The 20,500-nt window shown below is 40.4% G+C and overlaps 3 protein-coding genes across 3 annotated transcripts; all 3 read left to right on the forward strand.

The window, feature by feature from the left end:
- The first annotated feature begins 1,296 nt into the window (after positions 1–1,296).
- Positions 1,297–3,302, forward strand: LOC131977752 (interferon-induced protein with tetratricopeptide repeats 1-like). The gene is made up of 2 exons (XM_059341178.1): positions 1,297–1,301; positions 2,009–3,302. The coding sequence occupies exons 1-2, from the start codon at positions 1,297–1,299 to the stop codon at positions 3,300–3,302; spliced, it is 1,299 nt and encodes a 432-aa protein (XP_059197161.1).
- Positions 3,303–7,980: 4,678 nt separating this feature from the next.
- Positions 7,981–9,345, forward strand: LOC131977753 (interferon-induced protein with tetratricopeptide repeats 1-like). Its single transcript, XM_059341179.1, has one exon. It carries the CDS (start codon positions 7,981–7,983, stop codon positions 9,343–9,345), a length of 1,365 nt encoding a protein of 454 aa, XP_059197162.1.
- Positions 9,346–14,559: 5,214 nt separating this feature from the next.
- LOC131977754 (interferon-induced protein with tetratricopeptide repeats 1-like) lies at positions 14,560–16,485 on the forward strand. Its single transcript, XM_059341180.1, has 2 exons — positions 14,560–14,672; positions 15,174–16,485. Exons 1-2 carry the CDS (start codon positions 14,560–14,562, stop codon positions 16,483–16,485), a joined length of 1,425 nt encoding a protein of 474 aa, XP_059197163.1.
- The last annotated feature ends 4,015 nt before the right edge of the window (positions 16,486–20,500 follow it).

Here is a 20,500-nt window from a genome sequence, read left to right on the forward strand (position 1 = left end):
AAACAGGGAACCAGAGGCAATAAAATGCTTATTAAAACAGTCAAGCATAGAAGCCCTATCTGAAACGATGGAGGAGTCGTCGTTAATAATACAGGGAGGAAGTTCACAATGAGTGCCAGTGGCCGAGATGGATTTAAATACTTTTCCAGAATTTCCTGGGGTCATTTAAATTTTCGGCTGTAGTAGAGAGATAAAAATATGACTTGGCCTTTTTTATAAGGACAGAGAATCTATTTCGTAGTTGTCTAAAAGTGAGCCAATCAGTCTCCAGCCCTGTTTTCCTTGCCTGAGCCCAAGCTAGGTTTCGCTCATGGAATAAAATAGAATGTTACTGTTGTTTCACAGCCTGTCATTTGGGTACAGCTACCCACAGTTATCTGGGAAAACATCCAGTTTAGTGCCATACTTTTGGCGGGAAATTTAACCTGGCCGCAGACAGAATTGCTTCCTTAAAGAGGTTTAATGGTGCAGCAACCTAAACACAGATGTTGTAATTTTTTGATCAACATTGCATTGTCCAATCTATGTTGAAAAGTTAGCTGTGGCCTGGATTAGGATCCAAAGGGTGTCCGGTTCCGGTCTACGTCTGGACCAGGTCTGCAGCGAAACCCCTAACAGCTCAGGGTGCATGTCAATAGGGTCAAATAATTGAATTTCAAAATACAATATGTCTTCTTCATACCTTTCTGTCTCGTATAAAGGTCTGATGAGGATGAAAAGGCACAAACTAGTCCACTTACCAGCTTTTTAGTGCAGCTAATGGCATTCATCAATGGATGGAGGTGCCTCAGGAAGTTCAAGTAAAATTTGCAGTTTGAGGCTCATTTCTGCAAACGTCTGCACATCGAGGCTAAAGCTGGGAACATACAAAATGACTTGATGTGTACGTTTTGTGGAGGTACATCGAGAGAAACCCAAAATCCAGAGTGAAACTCTGTATGTGCTCATATTTTTGACAAATGAAACTGATTCTGCCTGTGAAGGTGCAGCCATAAAAATCAGGCATCCTCAGTTTGAAACTGAAATCAAAACATTTAAGTTGAGTTGTGTTTTTATCCAGATCAGACTAGGTTTCCATTCTTGAGAAGCGAAAGTGAAGTAGAGAAAAGGCAGGAATGCAGGAATACAGCAACGCCCCACCCCGGACAGCAACTTTGACTTCAGTGAGAATATTTAAAGCTGCGACTCAACAACATCTCATCACTTACTACACAACAGAAGTCTGTGACTGTTTGAAAACCGGACAACTCAAAGCATCAGGAGCTAAAAAACAGCCAAACTAACCACTGAGTTGAGATGAGGTGAGTAGCTGCATTTTGTAATCGTATAATATTATAATATCCTTCTTCCCTTCAGCCAGGGCCACGGTTTAAAATTTGATTGATTTTTAGAAATCATTTTGTACTTAGTCTTAATTCATGACATTAATTATGTTCTTACTTTTAGCTTACTTGATTCTTTCATGAGTTCAGACTCTGCTTTTATTCATCTCTCTTCAGTTCTTTTCTTTACTCCCGTCTTTGTTGCTTCTTCTTTTTTCCCCATTATTCTCTCCAAATTTCCTCCCTGCCTTACTGACTTTTCCATTTCTTCCTGACCTCTTTCAGTCCCTTTTCCATATTGCTAACCCATTCCCACCTGTCCTCGTTTTGCTTTTCATCAATATTTTTTATTTATGCCTTTGATTTATTCATTTCTGTGTTCTTTCCTCCTGTATTCCTTTACTTATTCACTCAATATATCTCTTTCACCGTTTTGTTTGCATCTTGGAATGCTCCTGTCTGGTTTCCATTTTCAAAATGGTTGTCCTCCAATTATGAGGGTCTCAAACTGCTACCCTTCCTGGAAAATTGTTGTGAACAGTGTTGGAAACAGCGGATTGGTTTACTTCAGATTCAGGAGGAGCAGTTACAATTCTGTCTTTCCAGGGAAAACACAATCCTTCCCTTCTATTTAGTGTTTCTTCCACCATGCATGTTTTAATAATTATTTTTTTATTCTCCATCAGTGCTGCTCAGAGTCAAACTACGCTGGTGTCCAAACTGGAGGCCCTGCAGTGCCACTTCACCTGGGATCTGGACCCCAGCAGGTCCAAACTTCTCCATCTCCAGGAACAGCTGAAGGACATCGGCACCGAGGAGGGAAACAGCTGGCTGGGTCACATTCACAACCTGCAGGGGTTTGTTGAATACAAGATGAAAAACATAGAAAATGCCCAGAGCTTCTTCAACAAGGCTGCAGAGGCCTTCTGCCAGCTGAGAAACGCAGACGAGGGTCCCTGGTTGGTGGTGAACTACGGGAACCTGGCTTGGCTGCACCACCACCTGGGGGACGAAGCAGAGAGTGAGGCTTACCTGTCAAAGGTCGACGCCCTGATGAATAAATACCCGTCTCCATCCCAGGACGAGCTCCATCCGGAGATCTACGCTGAAAAAGCCTGGACCCTGATGGAGTTCACTGCAGACAAAGAAGTGATTGAAGAATACTTTGAGAAAGCCATCAGGATGCAGCCGGACATGGTGGAGTGGAAGACCAGCTACGCTTTAGCATCAATGAATGCTTTTAATAACAGCAGCACAGGGGTGGAGGCTGAAGTCTTGAAGAAAATGAGAATCGCCAAGGAACAAGATCCAGAGAACTTGTACCTCGCTGTTTACTACCTTCAGCAACGCGCTAAAAAAGGAGAAAAGGTTGAAGATGAAGCTCGTGAGTTAACACAAAAGGTTTTGAGAAATCCTGTCAGCAGCTACAGCGATATTAGACCATTACTCAGCATTTACAGATACTATTTATCTGTTGATGAGGCTATTGACTTGGTAGAGGAGGCTCTGGAAAAACAACCAGATGAGCGTTATCTGAAGAGATGTGCTGCACTCTGCTACAAATGGAAGATCGTCTGTTGCGGAGATGGTTGCACTAAGCAAAGTGTGATCAACAGAGCAATCAATCTCCACGAGGAGGTGATTTCTCTTTACCCTCATTCTTCTCTCGGGATGAAAATAGACCTCGCAAAGATATATGGAATGTCAAATGACGGTCTGGCTAAAGCTGAGCAGATGTTCCAGGAACTGTTAGAAAGTGACCTGGAACCTGCAGACAGACAGATGCTGTACACACAGTATGCAAAACATCTGTTCTGCAATCAAAAAGATTACAACAGGTCAACAGAATATAACATGAAGTCAGCAGAGATACCGCACCAATCACACTTTCGTCAGAACAGCATCAAAACTTTGAGCCGCATTAGAGACAAAACTAGAGAGAAAGTAGCAGAGTTTCTGAGAAACCTGCCAGAGCTATAGTAGTGTTTTTAACAACACTGGTTCTAAATCCAGGAGAAAAGAATCTAGGTATTGCATCAGCAAAACTATTTAAATGATTACATTCATAAATTTGATGACATTCACATGAGAAAAACCTGTTTTCCTCTGATGGTTAGCGATCAGATTGTTGCACAAAGTAACAGTTTGCCTTTAATGCTTTATTTTATTTGTGTTTGTTTTTTAGAGGGTGCCAGCCAGGTCTCTCTCCTGACATTTAACATAGTTAAGTCTTAGATTAGATTTGTTGGTTTGGATACATGCATATCATAATTACAGTTAAACACACACCCTGCACAATAAACAACACAAGAATAACACGACCAAAGTTCAGCTTCAAAACCAAAAGCATGTATTTGATCAGAAATGAAAAACAGAATCCCTCCTCAGTCTGGACACAAAAGTCCACAAAACCAAAGGAAATCCAACTCAAGATCCACAACAGGTTCTATGTCTCTTTAAGTTCAGTTATTGGTTTAAATAAAAAAAACACAACTCAGTTCAGCTCACACCAGTTTTTCTTCAACAAAATTAAACTCAAATCAGTTTATCACAGTTACAACCAGCAGGATGCGTTTGATTAATTAGGTCGAGTAATCTTGTTAATCAAAGAACGATTAATCCTGTTAAATGATAATTTCTATCCATTCTGTATGAGTTAATAATGAGTAATGAGTCCATAATTACTACAATAGCATTAAAAACTCTTGACTTGGACTCGATAAAGTCCTGCCTGCTGCCCTGATATGAAACCTGCTTTGCTGTAAGCTTTGATGTTGGTTATGTAATAACTAAAATAATGTGGAAGCTGAATATTATCTGCAGATGTAATGGATTGTTTGTAAATAGACTGTGTAGACGTCTGTACTCTGACTTTTGCTTTACTTTTCTTTTTATGAATAAATACTTTTTGGACCCACACAAGTGGTGTTCAGGTTAAAAGAATAGATTATATGAGAACGCTTTGTGTAAGCTTTGGAGAATATAAAAGTCTTTGATGTATGAGCTGCACTTACTATTCATAGAAAGAATGTTGAACTGTGTCTGTGATTTTCTTCATTAAATAAACATTTTGTACACTGACAATGTTCAAGTGTTTGGTTTTAGTGGGTAAATTCATGTACTCTACACAGCTGCACAGAAAAAACAATGATGGACTTTAATCAAACTACAACTTTTTAAAGCTGCTGCCAAATATGTTTTAACTTTTATGTCAACACAGATGATCATTAAACACATAGTTGTATGAAAACATCTTGTTACAATACATGAACAGGTGAGAAATGATTGAATATGAGCTTTTTGTGTCAGTTAAACAGAAAACAGTAACCTGGGTACACCTGTAGGTGGCAGCAGTGTCATAATGCAGGTGTGTCCAGGTAACAGCTGGCCCAGCTCTTGGCACCTTAATATTTCTATTTGATGGGGGAAATGTGGCATTTAGGTTTGAATACTTCACTCAATGTGGCAGTTTATTATATCTTCAATAAGAAATGTCTCTAACTTTAAATATCAATATAAACACCTTGAGGATATTTTTATCCCAGGTGTGTGTCTGCAGGTTTCAGTTCCTGGGAAACAGAAGTCAAAGTGCATTTTAAGATTGAACTCAAGACTTTATATGTAAATCATTCCTTGAGGTGTGCTTACAGTTTAGGCTTTTTATCCACTCAGGTTTTGGATGAAACCGTTCCATCAGATCCACTCAAGCTCAACTATAACTTTTTAAAACTGCTGCAAAATATTTATTTTTTCTTTTAAGTCAACACAGATGAACATTAAACACATAGTTGTATGAAAACATCTTGTTACAATACGTGAACAGGTGAGAAATGATTAACTATGAGCTTTTTGTGTCTAAAAGAAGTGTTTTACAGCTAGACTGATCTGTCATAATGCAGGTGTGTCCAGGTAACAGCTGGCCCAGCTCTTGGCGCCTTAATATTTCCTTTTGATGGGAACGTGCAACTATAAAAATGTGGCATCATATTATGTCTTCAAGATAAAAACACATTTGATGAGTCATGCTTTTAACACCAGGTGTGTGTCTGTAGGTTTCATTTCATGAGAAACTAAAGTCAAAGTGCATTTCAGGTTAAACAGCTTCTTTGTCTGTGAATTCCCCGCCTCTACAGTTCTCTTGGACCTCAGTGTGATCAGGTGTGCTGAGGAATGTAACCACAACCACAGTGATGTCACAAGGTACAGGAGTCCACCTGGACCAACATCACTGCAGCAACATTTCTCTGAGAGGAAAACCTTTAGGGATAATAGATATTGATTGGCAGAGAGCATGGTAATTACCATATTACACCATATATATCCAACCAACCTAGATTCTTACAGACTGATAATAAATGTAGTTTTTAGCAATGATCACAAATCTTTCACACACTTGTTTTACCATTGTATATATTCAGTTACAGTCCAAAGACATGCAGCTTAGGTTTAACTGGTGACTCTAAATGTCCCGTAGGAGTGAATGAGAGTGTGAATGGTTGTCTATCTCTATGTGTCTGCCCTGTGATAGTCTGGAGACCTGTCCAGGTGGACCTCTCAACCTATGGATGGATGATGGATGGATGGATGATGGATGGACGGATGGTGGCAACAGGCAGCATTTGAACTTTTCCCCCTTTAGCACCCCAAAGCATTTCCGTGTGTTATTATTGGTGCTGCCCCTAAAGACAACAGTACTCTGTCAATAAGAGTGAAGAAGTCAGCATGTTTACAGAAGAGGTAAAGTTACATTTTTTATAACGTTATACTGAATGGTAATGTAGCTTGAGTGTTACTTCTCCCGTACAAGTTTCATACAGTTTTATATTGTTAAACGTCGGAGTACAAGTAACATTAGCGTTAGAAGGAAACGTTAGCAAAAAAGTGTGCGTTTATTCATTCATTTAGTCTATAAGGAGACAGAACAAGTTTCACATACATTTATTTATTAATGGTGGTTGGTCGAACCAACATCAAGTTACTAATGTAGCAAAATATACCGTTAGCAGCTTGGCTACTGTTAGCAGCTTGGCTACTGAAGCAACTTGTAGAGGTGGGGGAGAAATCAATCAAGTATTACAATATTTTCCATGGCAATATAATATTGATTCATGGCTGCAAAGTAACGATATTTAGCGTTCGGACGGCCAGATGGCCCTCAGTATTTTTCCGGAGGCTGTAGCGGGCTCACTTTTATGAATATACTGGAGATACTGGTATCATATGAAACTACAAGATCTAAGGAATCTATAGGCACCATGTGCGTGCAGGATATCGTGTTGGGAAATAATGCTGCAATGTTAGTCTATTTTTTTTATGTTTCATGGTGATTGTCAAAGCGCTCATGTGACCTCTGACATCATGCTATCTCAATGAAAACAGGCTCTCTGGGTTTCCACAAGTCTCCTCTTTACGTAAGGCTACCTCCCAATTCAGAATGCGCAAAGAAAAGAACACAATCCATTACTTCCTTCTTTAGCAAAGACTTGAGGCCTTACAACATTGTGGAAAACGAGTTTTAGCTACATGCTAAAGACACTGGAACCAGGAATGTGACTCCGTCGAGACGTTATTTCACGGACACAGCCGTATCGAAGCTACACAGAGCAGAGAAAAGTTTGAGAAAATGCTGCAGTTGTTGTCGTTCATACATGTTTAATATCAGTTCAGTTCAGTTTAACTTAATACTTTGTTGGTCAGTCTGTGGCTTTGACTCTCATTGTGGAGAAATAAAAAGACTGAAGTGAGATGAATAGACTGAGAATTTTCAATTTTTTATATTTTTGACTAATGAAACTGATTCTGTCTGTGAAGGTGCAGCCATAAAAATCAGGCATCCTAAGTTTGAATATCTCAGATTCTTCAAGATAAAAAACATTGAAAGAACTGAAATCACAAAGTTCAAGTTGAGTTGTGTTTTTATTCATATGTGACTGTAGGTTTCCATTCTTGAGAAGGAGTGAAGACGAGATAAGGCTGAACTTTAGAGTTTAGCGTACATAATAAAGTACTCGGGTTACTTCATTTAATGACTTTATGAAGGAACGCCCCGCCCCGGACAGCAACTCTGACGTCAGTGAGAATATTTAAAGCTGCGACTCAACAACATCTCATCACTTACAACACAACAGAAGTCTCTGACTGTAAACCGGACAACTCAAAGCATCAGGAGCTAAAAAACAGCCAAACTAACCACTGAGTCAAGGAAACATCTGAATGATGAGGTGAGTAGCTGCATTTTTTAATATCTTATAATATTAAAATCAAAAGATTAACACTAACGATCCTACAAGTCAATGATGTTTTCAGTCACTGATGTTCAGTCCTCAATTTCTTCTGTTTTCTTCCAGGGCCACGGTTTAAATTAGATTTCTTTTTTCTGCAATCTGTTAGTTCAGACTCTGCTTTTATTGATCTCTCTTAAGTTCTTTTCTTTTCTCCTCGTCTTTGTTCCTTCTCTCCTTTTCCCCGTTATTCTCTCCACATTTCCTCCCTGTGTTACTTTCCCATTTTTTCCTTGTATTCAGGTTTTAATATTCTTTAAACCTGAGCAACACTTCAAAACTGTGTTTAGACGGCTATCAGAATTATTAAAAATGATCATAAATAATTATTAAATATATTAAATGATGTCACTTGATTTACTCTGAGTAACCTCAAGATGGGGCACCACGTTACCCATGTTTTAATAGTTGTTATTTTATTCTCCATCAGTGCTGCTCAGAGTCAAACTACACTGGTGTCCAAACTGGAGGCCCTGCAGTGCCACTTCACCTGGGATCTGGACCCCAGCAGGTCCAAACTTCACCGTCTCCAGGACAAACTAGAGGATATCGGCACCGAGGAGGGAAACAGCTGGCTGGGTCACATTTACAACCTGCGGGGGTTTGTTGAATACAAGATGAAAAACATAGAAAATGCCCAGAGCTTCTTCAACAAGGCTGCAGAGGCCTTCTGCCAGCTGAGAAACACAGACGAGGGTCCCTGGTTGGTGGTGAACTACGGGAACCTGGCTTGGCTGCACCACCACCTGGGGGACGAAGCAGAGAGTGAGGCTTACCTGTCAAAGGTCGACGCCCTGATGAATAAATACCCGTCTCCATCCCAGGACGAGCTCCACCCGGAGATCTACGCTGAAAAAGCCTGGACCCTGATGGAGTTCACTGCAGACAAAGAAGTGATTGAAGAATACTTTGAGAAAGCCATCAGGATGCAGCCGGACATGGTGGAGTGGAAGACCAGCTACGCTTTAGCATCAATGAATGCTTTTAAGTACAGCAGCACAGGGGTGGAGGCTGAAGTCTTGGAGAGAATGAGAATCGCCAAGGAACAAGATCCAGAGAACTTGTACCTCGCTGCTAACTACCTTGTGCAACGTGCTAAAAAAGGAGAAAAGGTTGAAGATGAAGCTCGTGAGTTAGCACAAAAGGTTCTGAGAAATCCTGTCAGCAGCTACAGGGGTTTTAAAGCATTGATTTGGTTTTACAGAAACTATGTTTCTGTTGATGAGGCTATTGATTTGGTAGAGGAGGCTCTGAAAAAACATCCAGATGAGCGTTATCTTAAGAAATGTGCTGCAATCTGCTACAAACAGAAGATCGTCTGGTGCAGAGATGGTTGCACAGAGAAAAGTGTGATCAACAGAGCAATCACTCTCCACGAGGAGGTGATTTCTCTTTACCCTCATTCTTCTCTCAGGATGAAAATAGACCTTGCAAATATATACGCAAAGTCAGGTTACAGTCTGGCTAAAGCTGAGCAGATCTATCAGGAACTGTTAGAAAGTGACCTGGAACCTGCAGACAAACAGATGCTGTACACACAGTATGCAAAACATCTGTTCTGCAATCAAAAAGATTCGAACAGGTCGATAGAATATTACATGAAGGCAGCAGAGATACCGCACCAATCACAGTTTCGTGAGAACAGCATCAAAACTTTGACCAGCGTTAGAGACAAAAACAGGAGCCAAGAAACTAGAGAGAAAGTAGGAGAATTTCTGAGAAACCTGCCAGAGCCATACTAGTGTTTTAACAACACTGGTTCTAAATCCAGGAGAAAAGAATCTAGGTAATGCATCAGCAAAACTATTCAAATGAGTACATTCATAAATTTGATGACATTCACATGAGAAAAACCTGTTTTCCTCTGATGGTTTCCGATCAGATTGTTGCATGAAGTAACAGTTTGCCTTTAATGCTTTCTTTTATTTGTGTTTGTTTTTTAGAGGGTGCCAGCCAGGTCTCTCTCCTGACATTTAACATAGTTAAGTCTTCGATTAGATTTGTTGGTTTGGATGCATGCATATCATAATTACAGTTAAACACACACCCTGCACAATAAACAACACAAGAATAACACAACCAAAAGTTCAGCTTTAAAACCAAAAGCATGTATTTGATCAGAAATGAAAAACAGAATCCCCCCTCAGTCTGGACACAAAAGTCCACAAAACCAAAGGAAATCCAACTCAAAATCCACAACAGGTTCTCTGTCTCTTTAAGTTCAGTTATTGGTTTCAATTTAAAAAACACAACTCAGTTCAGCTCACACCTAGCCTGGCTAACACCAGACTATTCTCAAATGAGGGCTAGTCTGGCAACGAGCAATGGATTTCTCCGTAGAGGAGGTGTGGTTTACGATCCTCCAGAGCCGTTTATTGGGAGCTTAGAATGTCTATCAAAGCGTCTGTAGGTAGCTCTTAGCCAATCAGATCAGTTATACCAGATGACGTAGTAGAGCAACAGAAATGGATGTTTGTTGTGTGTGTGTCTGTGAGAGAGTGTTGCTGCTGCTTTGCTTCTCCAGTTCTCGCTTTCTGCAAGATTATTTATTTTCACGCTTTATTCCCCCTCATGTCATTCAGCCACACACATCCACTGATTTTATGGGCAATAAACAAGCTGCTGCGGGTCTCTGGGGGCTCCGCTGTCCCCCGGCTCGTAGCGAGACCGCCGGTGGTGACCGGCGGTCTCGCCGGTGCGGCGCTAATCACCGGCGCTACCTGTGATCTCGCTCCGAGCCGGGGGACAGCGGTGCCGCCGAGAGACCTTTTGCCTTTCAACTTTCGCTCTTAACTGTTTAAAACACCATCTACAGCTAAAGAGAGTTTCGCGTCTGCAGCAGCCATGTTGGATCCGGAAAACTACAAGCTTCCAAATGCCGAGTAGTACGCGTCATCGTCTTGCCGTCCCTCCCCGCTCTGTGATTGGATCCCTAAAACAGGGCTAGGAATCCTTCCTAGATTCCAGACCCTTTCGCAGTTCGAAATTAAATTCGAGCGTGCAAGGCAGTCTGGGTATACCCAGGCTAGCTCACACCAGTTTTTCTTCAACAAAACTAAACTCAAATCAGTTCATCCCAGTTACGACCAGCAGAATGCGTTTGATTAATTAGGTAGCGTAATCTTGTTAATCAAAGAACGATTAATCCCGTTAAATTATTATTTCTATCCATTCTGTATGAGTTAATAATGAGTAATGAGTCCATAATTACTACATTAGCATTAAAAACTCTTGACTTGGACTCGATAAAGTCCTGCCTGCTGCCCTGATATGAAACCTGCTTTGCTGTAAGCTTTGATGTTGGTAATGTAATAAATAAAATAATGTACAAGCTGAATATTATCTGCAGATGTAACGGATTGTTTGTAAATAGACTGTGTAGACGTCTGTACTCTGACTTTTGCTTTACTTTGCTTTTTAGGAATAAGTACTTTTTGGACCCACACAAGTGGTGTTCAGGTTAAAAGCATATGGAAACCCCAACAATGGGACAAGTAAGGTTAAATATATTCAGGATAACCTCACATTATTACCTCCCAATCCTTTCTAGCCATAAGCCATTAGCAAGTTAGCCTTTTAGTTCGGACCGCCTTCTCCCCTCTTCAGTAACTCATTACTTAATTAAATGATGAACAGTCCTTAAAACAAAGTGGTGGCTAGCTTGTTAGCCCGTTTGCTAGCTACAGCTGCTACCAGCTACTATGTTAGTATCACTACCAAGTATCTAGAAACAGATACTAGGCAGAGATTTGTAGATAATTTAGCTTGAACTTTTTATGAGTAAACACAAACAATGTGCTGCTCGGCACAAAATCACAAAATGTTTGAGAAATACATGAAAGTTGTTAATAACACAATGTCTTATTAGCGTGCTGCTTGCTAGCATGCCAGTGCTACATCACTCACAGCATTCATCTATTAAAATAATAACTTGTTTGTAACTTGTATGTAACTTGTGTTTAGGCTACTACTCCTATATGAATCATTTTGTCTTTCCAATGTGTTTTCAGTTTAACTGATAAAAGAAAACTCTATATGAAATACTATATTCTTTGTTCTTTTCTATTGTGAGAAAATAGAAAGATTGATTCATAATGTTATTATTAATTGACATACAAATGTGTTTAAAATAATGCACAACACCTTAATATTTCTGTTTGATTGGATGGTGTCATGTGGCATCTTAGGTTTGAATATATATATTTATATTTCACTGTGGCTTCATTTTATAACTTCATGAGCAATAAAAACTTTACAATTTGATAAGTCATGTTTGAGTTTTATTGTTAGATATGTGGCTGCAGGTTTCCATTACTGGAAAACGGAACACCAGACTTAATGATACCAAAGTCCACACAAATGTCCAGAGAAAGGATGTTTGCATGTATATATACAAACGCTGGGTTCCCAACAACATCACATCATTTACAGAAAAGCAGAAGTTGGACATCTCTGACTTCACACCAGCGAACTCAAAGCATCAGGAGCAACAACTGGTCTGATATTTAGAAAACAGCTGAACGATGAGGTGAGAAGATACTTATACATTTGAATCACTGTATGAGTTAATAAGGATTATCACTGAGTTATGTAATTGGTATGTGATTAATTTCTTATTAAGTCCTAGAGTCTGAAATATTAACTTTAAAGATCCTACAAATACATTATGATGTCTTGAATCACTTACTCATTCTCCATTATTTTATTCCTCTTTTTTATAATTTTCTTTCCTTCTTTACTTTTCTCGTTTTGTTTCTGTCTTCTTCCCCTTCAGCCAGTGCCATAGTTATCTTAAAATTTTATTTCCTTTATTATTATTTCTTACAATTACTTGACTCCTGATACGTTGTTTTCTTAAGGTTTGTATTTGTATTTATTTATTTGCACCAGACCAGATCTTCTCTTACACAGAATTGTAGGCTGGTATGAACGTAAATTGACACACCACCCCCAGTTCTCCGTGGTCTACAACAGTGAACTGCCTTATTTAAAGGTATATCATATGACATTTCTGTTGAATCTGTCAGCCATGTTTCTGACGGGGCAATAATAGAAAGTTCATGATTGAGAGAAGATAAATAATTAGTAAAGTCATCATCATTTTTAGGAAGACTGTGAGCATTCAAATGACAAATAGAAAAAGGTGAATTTGAGAAACCCTCATATAAACCTTTAAATTGTTGGACATTATAATATTCACAAGTGGTAGACACATTGCTGGTAAATGTAAGACAATTTGAGTCAGTATAACCATCAGATCCGTTTAAATCAAAAGGGTCGAAAACATGCTCAGCACAAAAGTCCTTTAGGTCTACATCAGTTAAAAACTCATTCATAATGTGACAAAAGAAAATAAAAAACAAGTAGCACTTTAGGCTGCTAGGTCATAAACCTAAAATTGTCTATAGAAAACTCATGCACAAGCATTAGGTGTTGACTTACTTGTGGTAGACTTGGATGAGGGAGTGTGGACAATCAACTGGTCATATTTTAGATAAGCAATGTTGCCTTTCATTCATTCCTCCTTAAGCTGTGGCAGTAGCTCCTTCCTTTTGGAACGCACCCTCTCAGAGAAATCCTCATTAATAAAGAACTTTGTGCCCTTCAGACACTTGGCCCTTTTAATGATTTCTTCTTTGTCTTTGAATTGAAGGAGTTTGACAGGGTTAGGCTTAGGGCACTGTTTCGGTGCGCTCTTTCCACCTCGATTAGTTCAGGATCCATCTCAGAGTGATCAGCAAGGAATTTCTTATCTTTAACTTCAGTGTCATGCCAGGTTTCAGTTTTCTCTTCTTAGATGCCGTCGATGAGGATGTTATTCCTCCTTGTCTGGTTTTCGATGTAATCTATTTTGGAAGTGAGAGCTTCTAAAGATATTTGAATTTCATCAAAGTTAGAATTGATGGATTTAAAATTGCTCAGATTGGCTGTGTGAGCACTCATTAGCTCCTCCACCTCTGACTGAGAGTACTCCATATTGTGTTTGTATTCCAAGACATCTTTCACAAGAACATCTATTTGTTTATTGGTTGAATCCATGACAACCGTGAGAAAGGTTTTAAAGTTATTTTCCTGGAGATCTAGGATATCCTTGTAAAAGAGCTTTTGCTGGTCGAGTAGCTCTCGTAGACTGCTCATAGAGACATAATCCTCATCCATGCTAGTTTTAGGCTCCTCATTTCTTTCCCCTTTTGGCTTTTCACAAGGCATGCCTGGAGAGGAAGGTGACTAGCTGTTGGTGGGCCTGGTGGTGGCGAGCAGCCACTGGGCCTGGTGGTGACTAGCTGCCACTGGGCCTGGTGGTGACTAGCTGTTAGTGGGCCTGGTGGGACTAGCTGCCGCTGGGCCTGGTGGTGGCTGGCTGCTGGTGGGCCTGGTGGTGGCTAGCTGCTGGTGGGACTGGTGGTGGTTAGCTGCTGGTGGGCCTGGTCATGACTAGCTGCTGGTGGGCCTGGTGATGACTAGCTGCCACTGGGCCTGGTGGTGGCTAGCTGCTGGTGGGCCTGGTGGTGACTAGCTGTTGGTGGGACTGGTGGTGGCGAGCAGCCACTGGGCCTGGTGGTGACTAGCTGCCACTGGGCCTGGTGGTGGCTAGCTGCTGGTGGGCCTGGTATTGGCTTGCTGCTGGTGGGACTGGTGTTGACTAGCTGCCACTGGGCCTGGTGGCGGCTGGCTGCTGGTGGGCCTGGTGGTGGCTAGCTGCTGGTGGGCCTGGTGCAGGCTATCTGCTGGTGGTTTTACATCGCACTGCCATAGACATAATTCTGGTGGACAAGTTGGAGAAATTCTAAATCAATGTGACAGCTGGCCTCTTCAGAACTTATCACCCCTTAGAGAAATGGTTTCATGTGACTGGCATGACTGGCAACGACCCAGGAATTGACAGAACCATGGTTACATACGTAACCTCTGTTCCATTTCATTCCTTCCTGACTTCAGTTGCAGCAACAAAGTAGATGATTCACACCAGCAGTGTCACCAGTAAAGAAACACCCACCTTCTGGTTCATCGTTAGTGCCAATGGCAGAATAGCTGATGCCAGAGCAGATCCTGAAGCCACATTAACATGGTACCAGTGACCTTGTGACACCCTGATGGTTGATATAAAAAAACACTGAAGTATTGTCTGTCTTAACTATGACATGCTTGCCTCTTTCAGTCCCTTTTCCTTATTGCTAACCCATTCCCAACAAACCTCCTTTTGCTTTTCATCAATGTTTTTATTTATGCCACTGATTGATTTTTGATTGATTGATTTCTGTGTTCTTTCCTCCTGTATTCCTTCACCTATTCACTCTTTTAATGTTTCTTTTACCGTTTGTTTGTTTTTTTGCATCTTGGATTGCTCCTGTCTGGTTTCCATTTTTTCAAATTGTTGTGCTCCAATTATGAGTGTCTCAAACTGCTACCCTTCCTGGAAAATTGTTGTGAACAGTGTTGGAAACAGCTGATTGGTGAACTTCAGATTCAGGAGGAGCAATTAGAATTCTGTTTTCCCAGGAAAGACACAGTGCTTCCCTTCTATTTAGTGATTCCTCCTCCTCTAAAATGTTATTTTATTCTCCATCAGTGCTGCTCAGAGTCAAACTACACTGGTGTCCAAACTGGAGGCCCTGCAGTGCCACTTCACCTGGGATCTGGACCCCAGCAGGTGGAAAAGTCTTCGTCTCCAGGACCAACTGAAGGACATCAGCACCGAGGAGGGAAACAGCTGGCTGGGTCACATTAACAACCTGCAGGGGTTCATTCAGTACAAGCTGGGCTTCACTGAAGACTGCCAGAATTTGTTAAACAAGGCTGCAGAGGCCTTCTGCCAGCTGAGAAACGCAGACGAGGGTCCCTGGTTGATGGTGAACTACGGGAACCTGGCTTGGCTGCACCACCACCTGGGGGACGAAGCAGAGAGTGAGGCTTACCTGTCAAAGGTCGACGCCCTGATGAATAAATACCCGTCTCCATCCCAGGACGAGCTCCACCCGGAGATCTACGCTGAAAAAGCCTGGACCCTGATGGAGTTCACTGCTGACAAAGAAGTGATTGAAGAATACTTTGAGAAAGCCATCAGGATGCAGCCGGACATGGTGGAGTGGAAGACCAGCTACGCTTTAGCATCAATTAATGTTTTTAAGTACAGCAGCACAGGGGTGGAGGCTGAAGTCTTGGAGAGAATGAGAATCGCCAAGGAACAAGATCCAGAGAACTTGTACCTCGCTGCTAACTACCTTGTGCAACGTGCTATAAAAGGAGAAAAGGTTGAAGATGAAGCTCGTGAGTTAGCACGAAAGGTTTTGAGAAATCCTGTCAGCAGCTACAGGGGTTTTAAAGCATTGATTTGGTTTTACAGAAACTATGTTTCTGTTGACGAGGCTATTGATTTGGTAGAGGAGGCTCTGAAAAAACATCCAGATGAGCGTTATCTGAAGAGATGTGCTGCCCTCTGCTACAGACAGAAGATCGTCTGGTGCAGTTATGGTTGCACAGAGCAAAGTGTGATCAACAGAGCAATCACTCTCCATGAGGAGGTGATTTCTCTTTACCCTCATTCTTCTCTCAGGATGAAAATAGACCTCGCAAATATATACGCAAAGTCAGGTTACAGTCTGGCTAAAGCTGAGCAGATCTACCAGGAACTGTTAGAAAGTGACCTGGAACCTGCAGACAGACAGATGCTGTACACACTGTATGCAAAACATCTGTGCTGCATTCAACAAGATTACAACAGGTCAACAGAATATAACATGAAGTCAGCAGAGATACCGCACCAATCAGAGTTTCGTGAGAACAGCATCAAACCTTTGAGCGGCGTTAGAGACAAAAACAGGAGCAGAGAAACTAGAGAGAAACTAGCAGAGTTTCTGAGAAACCTGCCGGAGCCACACTAGTGTATTTAACAACACTGGTTCTAAATCCACGAGAAAAAAGAATCTAGGTATTGCATCAGCAAAACTATTCAAATGAGTACATTCATAAATTTGATGACATTCACATGAGAAAAACCTGTTTTCCTCTGATGGTTTCCGATCAGATTGTTGCATGAAGTAACAGTTTGCCTTTAATGCTTTATTTTATTTGTGTTTGTTTTTTAGAGGGTGCCAGCCAGGTCTCTCTCCTGACATTTAACATAGTTAAGTCTTAGATTAGATTTGTTGGTTTGGATGCATGCATATCATAATTACAGTTAAACACACACCCTGCACAATAAACAACACAAGAATAACACGACCGAAGTTCAGCTTCAAAACCAAAAGCATGTATTTGATCAGAATAGAAAAACAGAATCCCTCCTCAGTCTGGACACAAAAGTCCACAAAACCAAAGGAAATCCAACTCAAGATCCACAATAGGTTCTATGTCTCTTTAAGTTCAGTTATCGGTTTCAATTTAAAAAAAACACAACTCAGCTCACACCAGTTTTTGTTCAACAAAATTAAACTCAAATCAGTTTATCACAGTTACAACCAGCAGGATGTGTTTGGTTAATTAGGTCTAGTAATCTTGTTAATCAAAGAACGATTAATCCTGTTAAATTATTATTTTTATCCATTCTGTATGACTTAATAATGAGCAATGAGTCCATAATTACTACAGTAGCATTAAAAACTCTTGACTTGGACTCGATAAAGTCCTGCCTGCTGCCCTGATATGAAACCTGCTTTGCTGTAAGATTTGATGTTGGTAATGTAATAACTAAAATAATGTACAAGCTGAATATTATCTGCAGATGTAACGGATTGTTTGTAAATAGACTGTGTAGACGTCTGTACTCTGACTCTTGCTTTACTTTGCTTTTTATGAATAAATACTTTTTGGACCCACACAAGTGGTGTTCAGGTTAAAAGAATAGATTATATGAGAACGCTTTGTGTAAGCTTTGGGGAATATAAAACTCTTTGATGTATGAGCTGCACTTACTATTCATAGCAAGAATGTTGATCTGTCTGTGATTTTCTTCATTAAATAAACATTTTGTACACTGACAATGTTCAAGTGTTTGGTTTTAGTGGATAAATTCATGTACTCTACACAGCTGCACACAAAACAATGATGGACTTTAATCAAACTACAACTTTTTAAAGCTGCTGCCAAATATTTTTTAACTTCTATGTCAACACAGATGAGCATTAAACACATAGTTGTATGAAAACATCTCGTTACAATACATGAACAGGTGAGAAATGATTGAATATGAGCTTTTTGTGTCAGTTAAACAGAAAACAGTAACCTGGGTACACCTGTAGGTGGCAGCAGTGTCATAATGCAGGTGTGTCCAGGTAACAGCTGGCCCAGCTCTTGGCACCTTAATATTTCTATTTGATGGGGGAAAATGTGGCATTTAGGTTTGAATACTTCACTCAATGTGGCAGTTTATTATATCTTCAATAAGAAATGTCTCTAACTTTAAATATCAATATAAACACCTTGATGTTGATATTTTTATCCCAGGTGTGTGTCTGCAGGTTTCAGTTCCTGGGAAACAGAAGTCAAAGTGTATTTTAAGATTGAACTGAAGACTAAATCATTCCTTGAGGTGTGCTTACAGTTTAGGCTTTTTATCCACTCAGGTTTTGGATTAAACCGTTCCATCAGATCCACTCAAGCTCAACTATAACTTTTTAAAACTGCTGCAAAATATTTATTTTTTTACTTTTAAGTCAACACAGATGAGCATTAAACACATAGTTGTATGAAAACATCTTGTTATGATACATGAACAGGTGAGAAATGATTAACTATGAGCTTTTTGTGTCTAAAAGAAGTGTTTTACAGCCAGACAGATCTGTCATAATGCAGGTGTGTCCAGGTAACAGCTGGCCCAGCTCTTGGCACCTTAATATTTCCTTTTGATGGGAACGTGTGGCATGTGGCATCCTTTTATGTCTTCAAAAAGATAAAAACACATTTGATGAGTTATGCTTTTAACACCAGGTGTGTGTCTGTAGGTTTCATTTCCTGGGAAACTAAAGTCAAAGTGCATTTCAGGTTAAACAGCTTCTTTATCTGTGAATTCCCCGCCTCTACAGTTCTCTTGGACCTCAGTGTGATCAGGTGTGCTGAGGAATGTAACCACACCCACAGCAGCAAGATTTCTCTGAGAGGAAAACCTTTTGTGCTTCAAAATAAGTCTATTTTTTTATGTTTCATGGTGATTGTCAAAGCGCTCATGTGACCTCTGACATCATGCTATCTCAATGAAAACAGGCTCTCTGGGTTTCCACCAGTCTCCTCTTTACGTAAGGCTACCTCCCAATTCAGAATGCGGGAAGAAAATAACACAATCCATTATTTCCTTCTTTAGCAAAGACTTGAGGCCTTACAACATTGTGGAAAACGAGTTTTAGCTACATGCTAAAGACACTGGAACCAGGAATGTGACTCCGTCGAGACGTTATTTCACGGACACAGCCGTATCGAAGCTACACAGAGCAGAGAAAAGTTTGAGAAAATGCTGCAGTTGTTGTCGTTCATACATGTTTGATATCAGTTCAGTTCAGTTTGACTGAATACTTTGTTGGTCAGTCTGTGGCTTTGACTCTCATTGTGGAGAAATAAAAAGACTGAAGTGAGATGAATACATTGAGAATTTGAAAAAAACAATTCTTGATGTAATTTAATTTTTTGGACACAAAATGCAGTTCAACAGTTAAATCACAATATATTGTATCACAATACTGACCATATTGCAAAATAAAATCTTAAAATCGCAATAATAGCGTATCCCTCTTTTCACCTTCTTTGCCTCCACCGTGAACGAGACTCTTCTGTTTCTACTGTTACCGTTGTTTCACAGCCTGTCATTTGGGTACAGCTACCCATAGCTATCTGGGAAAACATCCGGTTTAGTGCCATACTTTTAGCGGAAAATCTAACCTGGCTGTAGACAGAATTGCTTCCTGAAAGAGGTTTAATGGTGCAGCAACCTAAACACAGATGATGTCATTTTTTGATCAACATTGCATTGTTCAATCTATGTTGCAAAGTTAGCTGTGGCCTGGATTAGGAACCAAAGGGTGTCCGGTTCCGGTCTACGTCTGGACCAGGTCTACAGCGAAACCCCTAACAGCTCAGGGTGCATGTCAATGGGCGGCCCTCTCTCCATTTAATGCATGTTTATAGGTCTTGTTGGCATGTGTGTATTTCAACAGGGTCAAATAATTGAATTTCAAAATACAGTATGTCTTCTTCATACCTTTCTGTCTCGTATGAAGGTCTGATGAGGATGAAAAGGCACAGACTGTGGTCCACTTACCAGCTTTTTAGTGCAGCTAATGGTCTTCATCAATGGATGGAGGTGCCTCAGGAAGTTCAAGTAAAATTTGCAGTTTGAGGCTCATTTCTGCAAAAGTCTGCACATCGAGGCTAAAGCTGGGAACATACTAAATGACTTGATGTGTACTTTTTGTGGAGGTACATTGAGAGAAACCCAAAATCCAGAGTGAAACTCTGTATGTGCCCATATTTTTGGTTAATGAAACTGATTCTGTCTGTGAAGGTGCAGCCATAAAACTCAGGCATCCTACGTCTGAACATCTCAGATTCTTCAAGATAAAAAACATTGAAAGAACTGAAATCACAAAGTTTAAGTTGAGTTGTGTTGTTATTCATATGTGACTGTAGGTTTCCATTCTTGAGAAGGAGTGAAGATGAGATAAGGCTGAACTTTAGAGTTCAGCGTACACAATAAAGTACTCGGGTTACTTCATTTAATGACTTTATGAAGGAACGCCCCGCCCTGGACAGCAACTCTGACGTCAGTGAGAATATTTAAAGCTGCGACTCAACAACATCTCATCACTTACAACACAACAGAAGTCTCTGACTGTAAACCGGACAACTCAAAGCATCAGGAGCTAAAAAAAACAGCCAAACTAACCACTGAGTCAAGGAAACATCTGAATG

This window comes from Centropristis striata, chromosome 9 (assembly GCF_030273125.1).
Source record: "Centropristis striata isolate RG_2023a ecotype Rhode Island chromosome 9, C.striata_1.0, whole genome shotgun sequence".
Classification (NCBI taxonomy): domain Eukaryota; kingdom Metazoa; phylum Chordata; class Actinopteri; order Perciformes; family Serranidae; genus Centropristis; species Centropristis striata.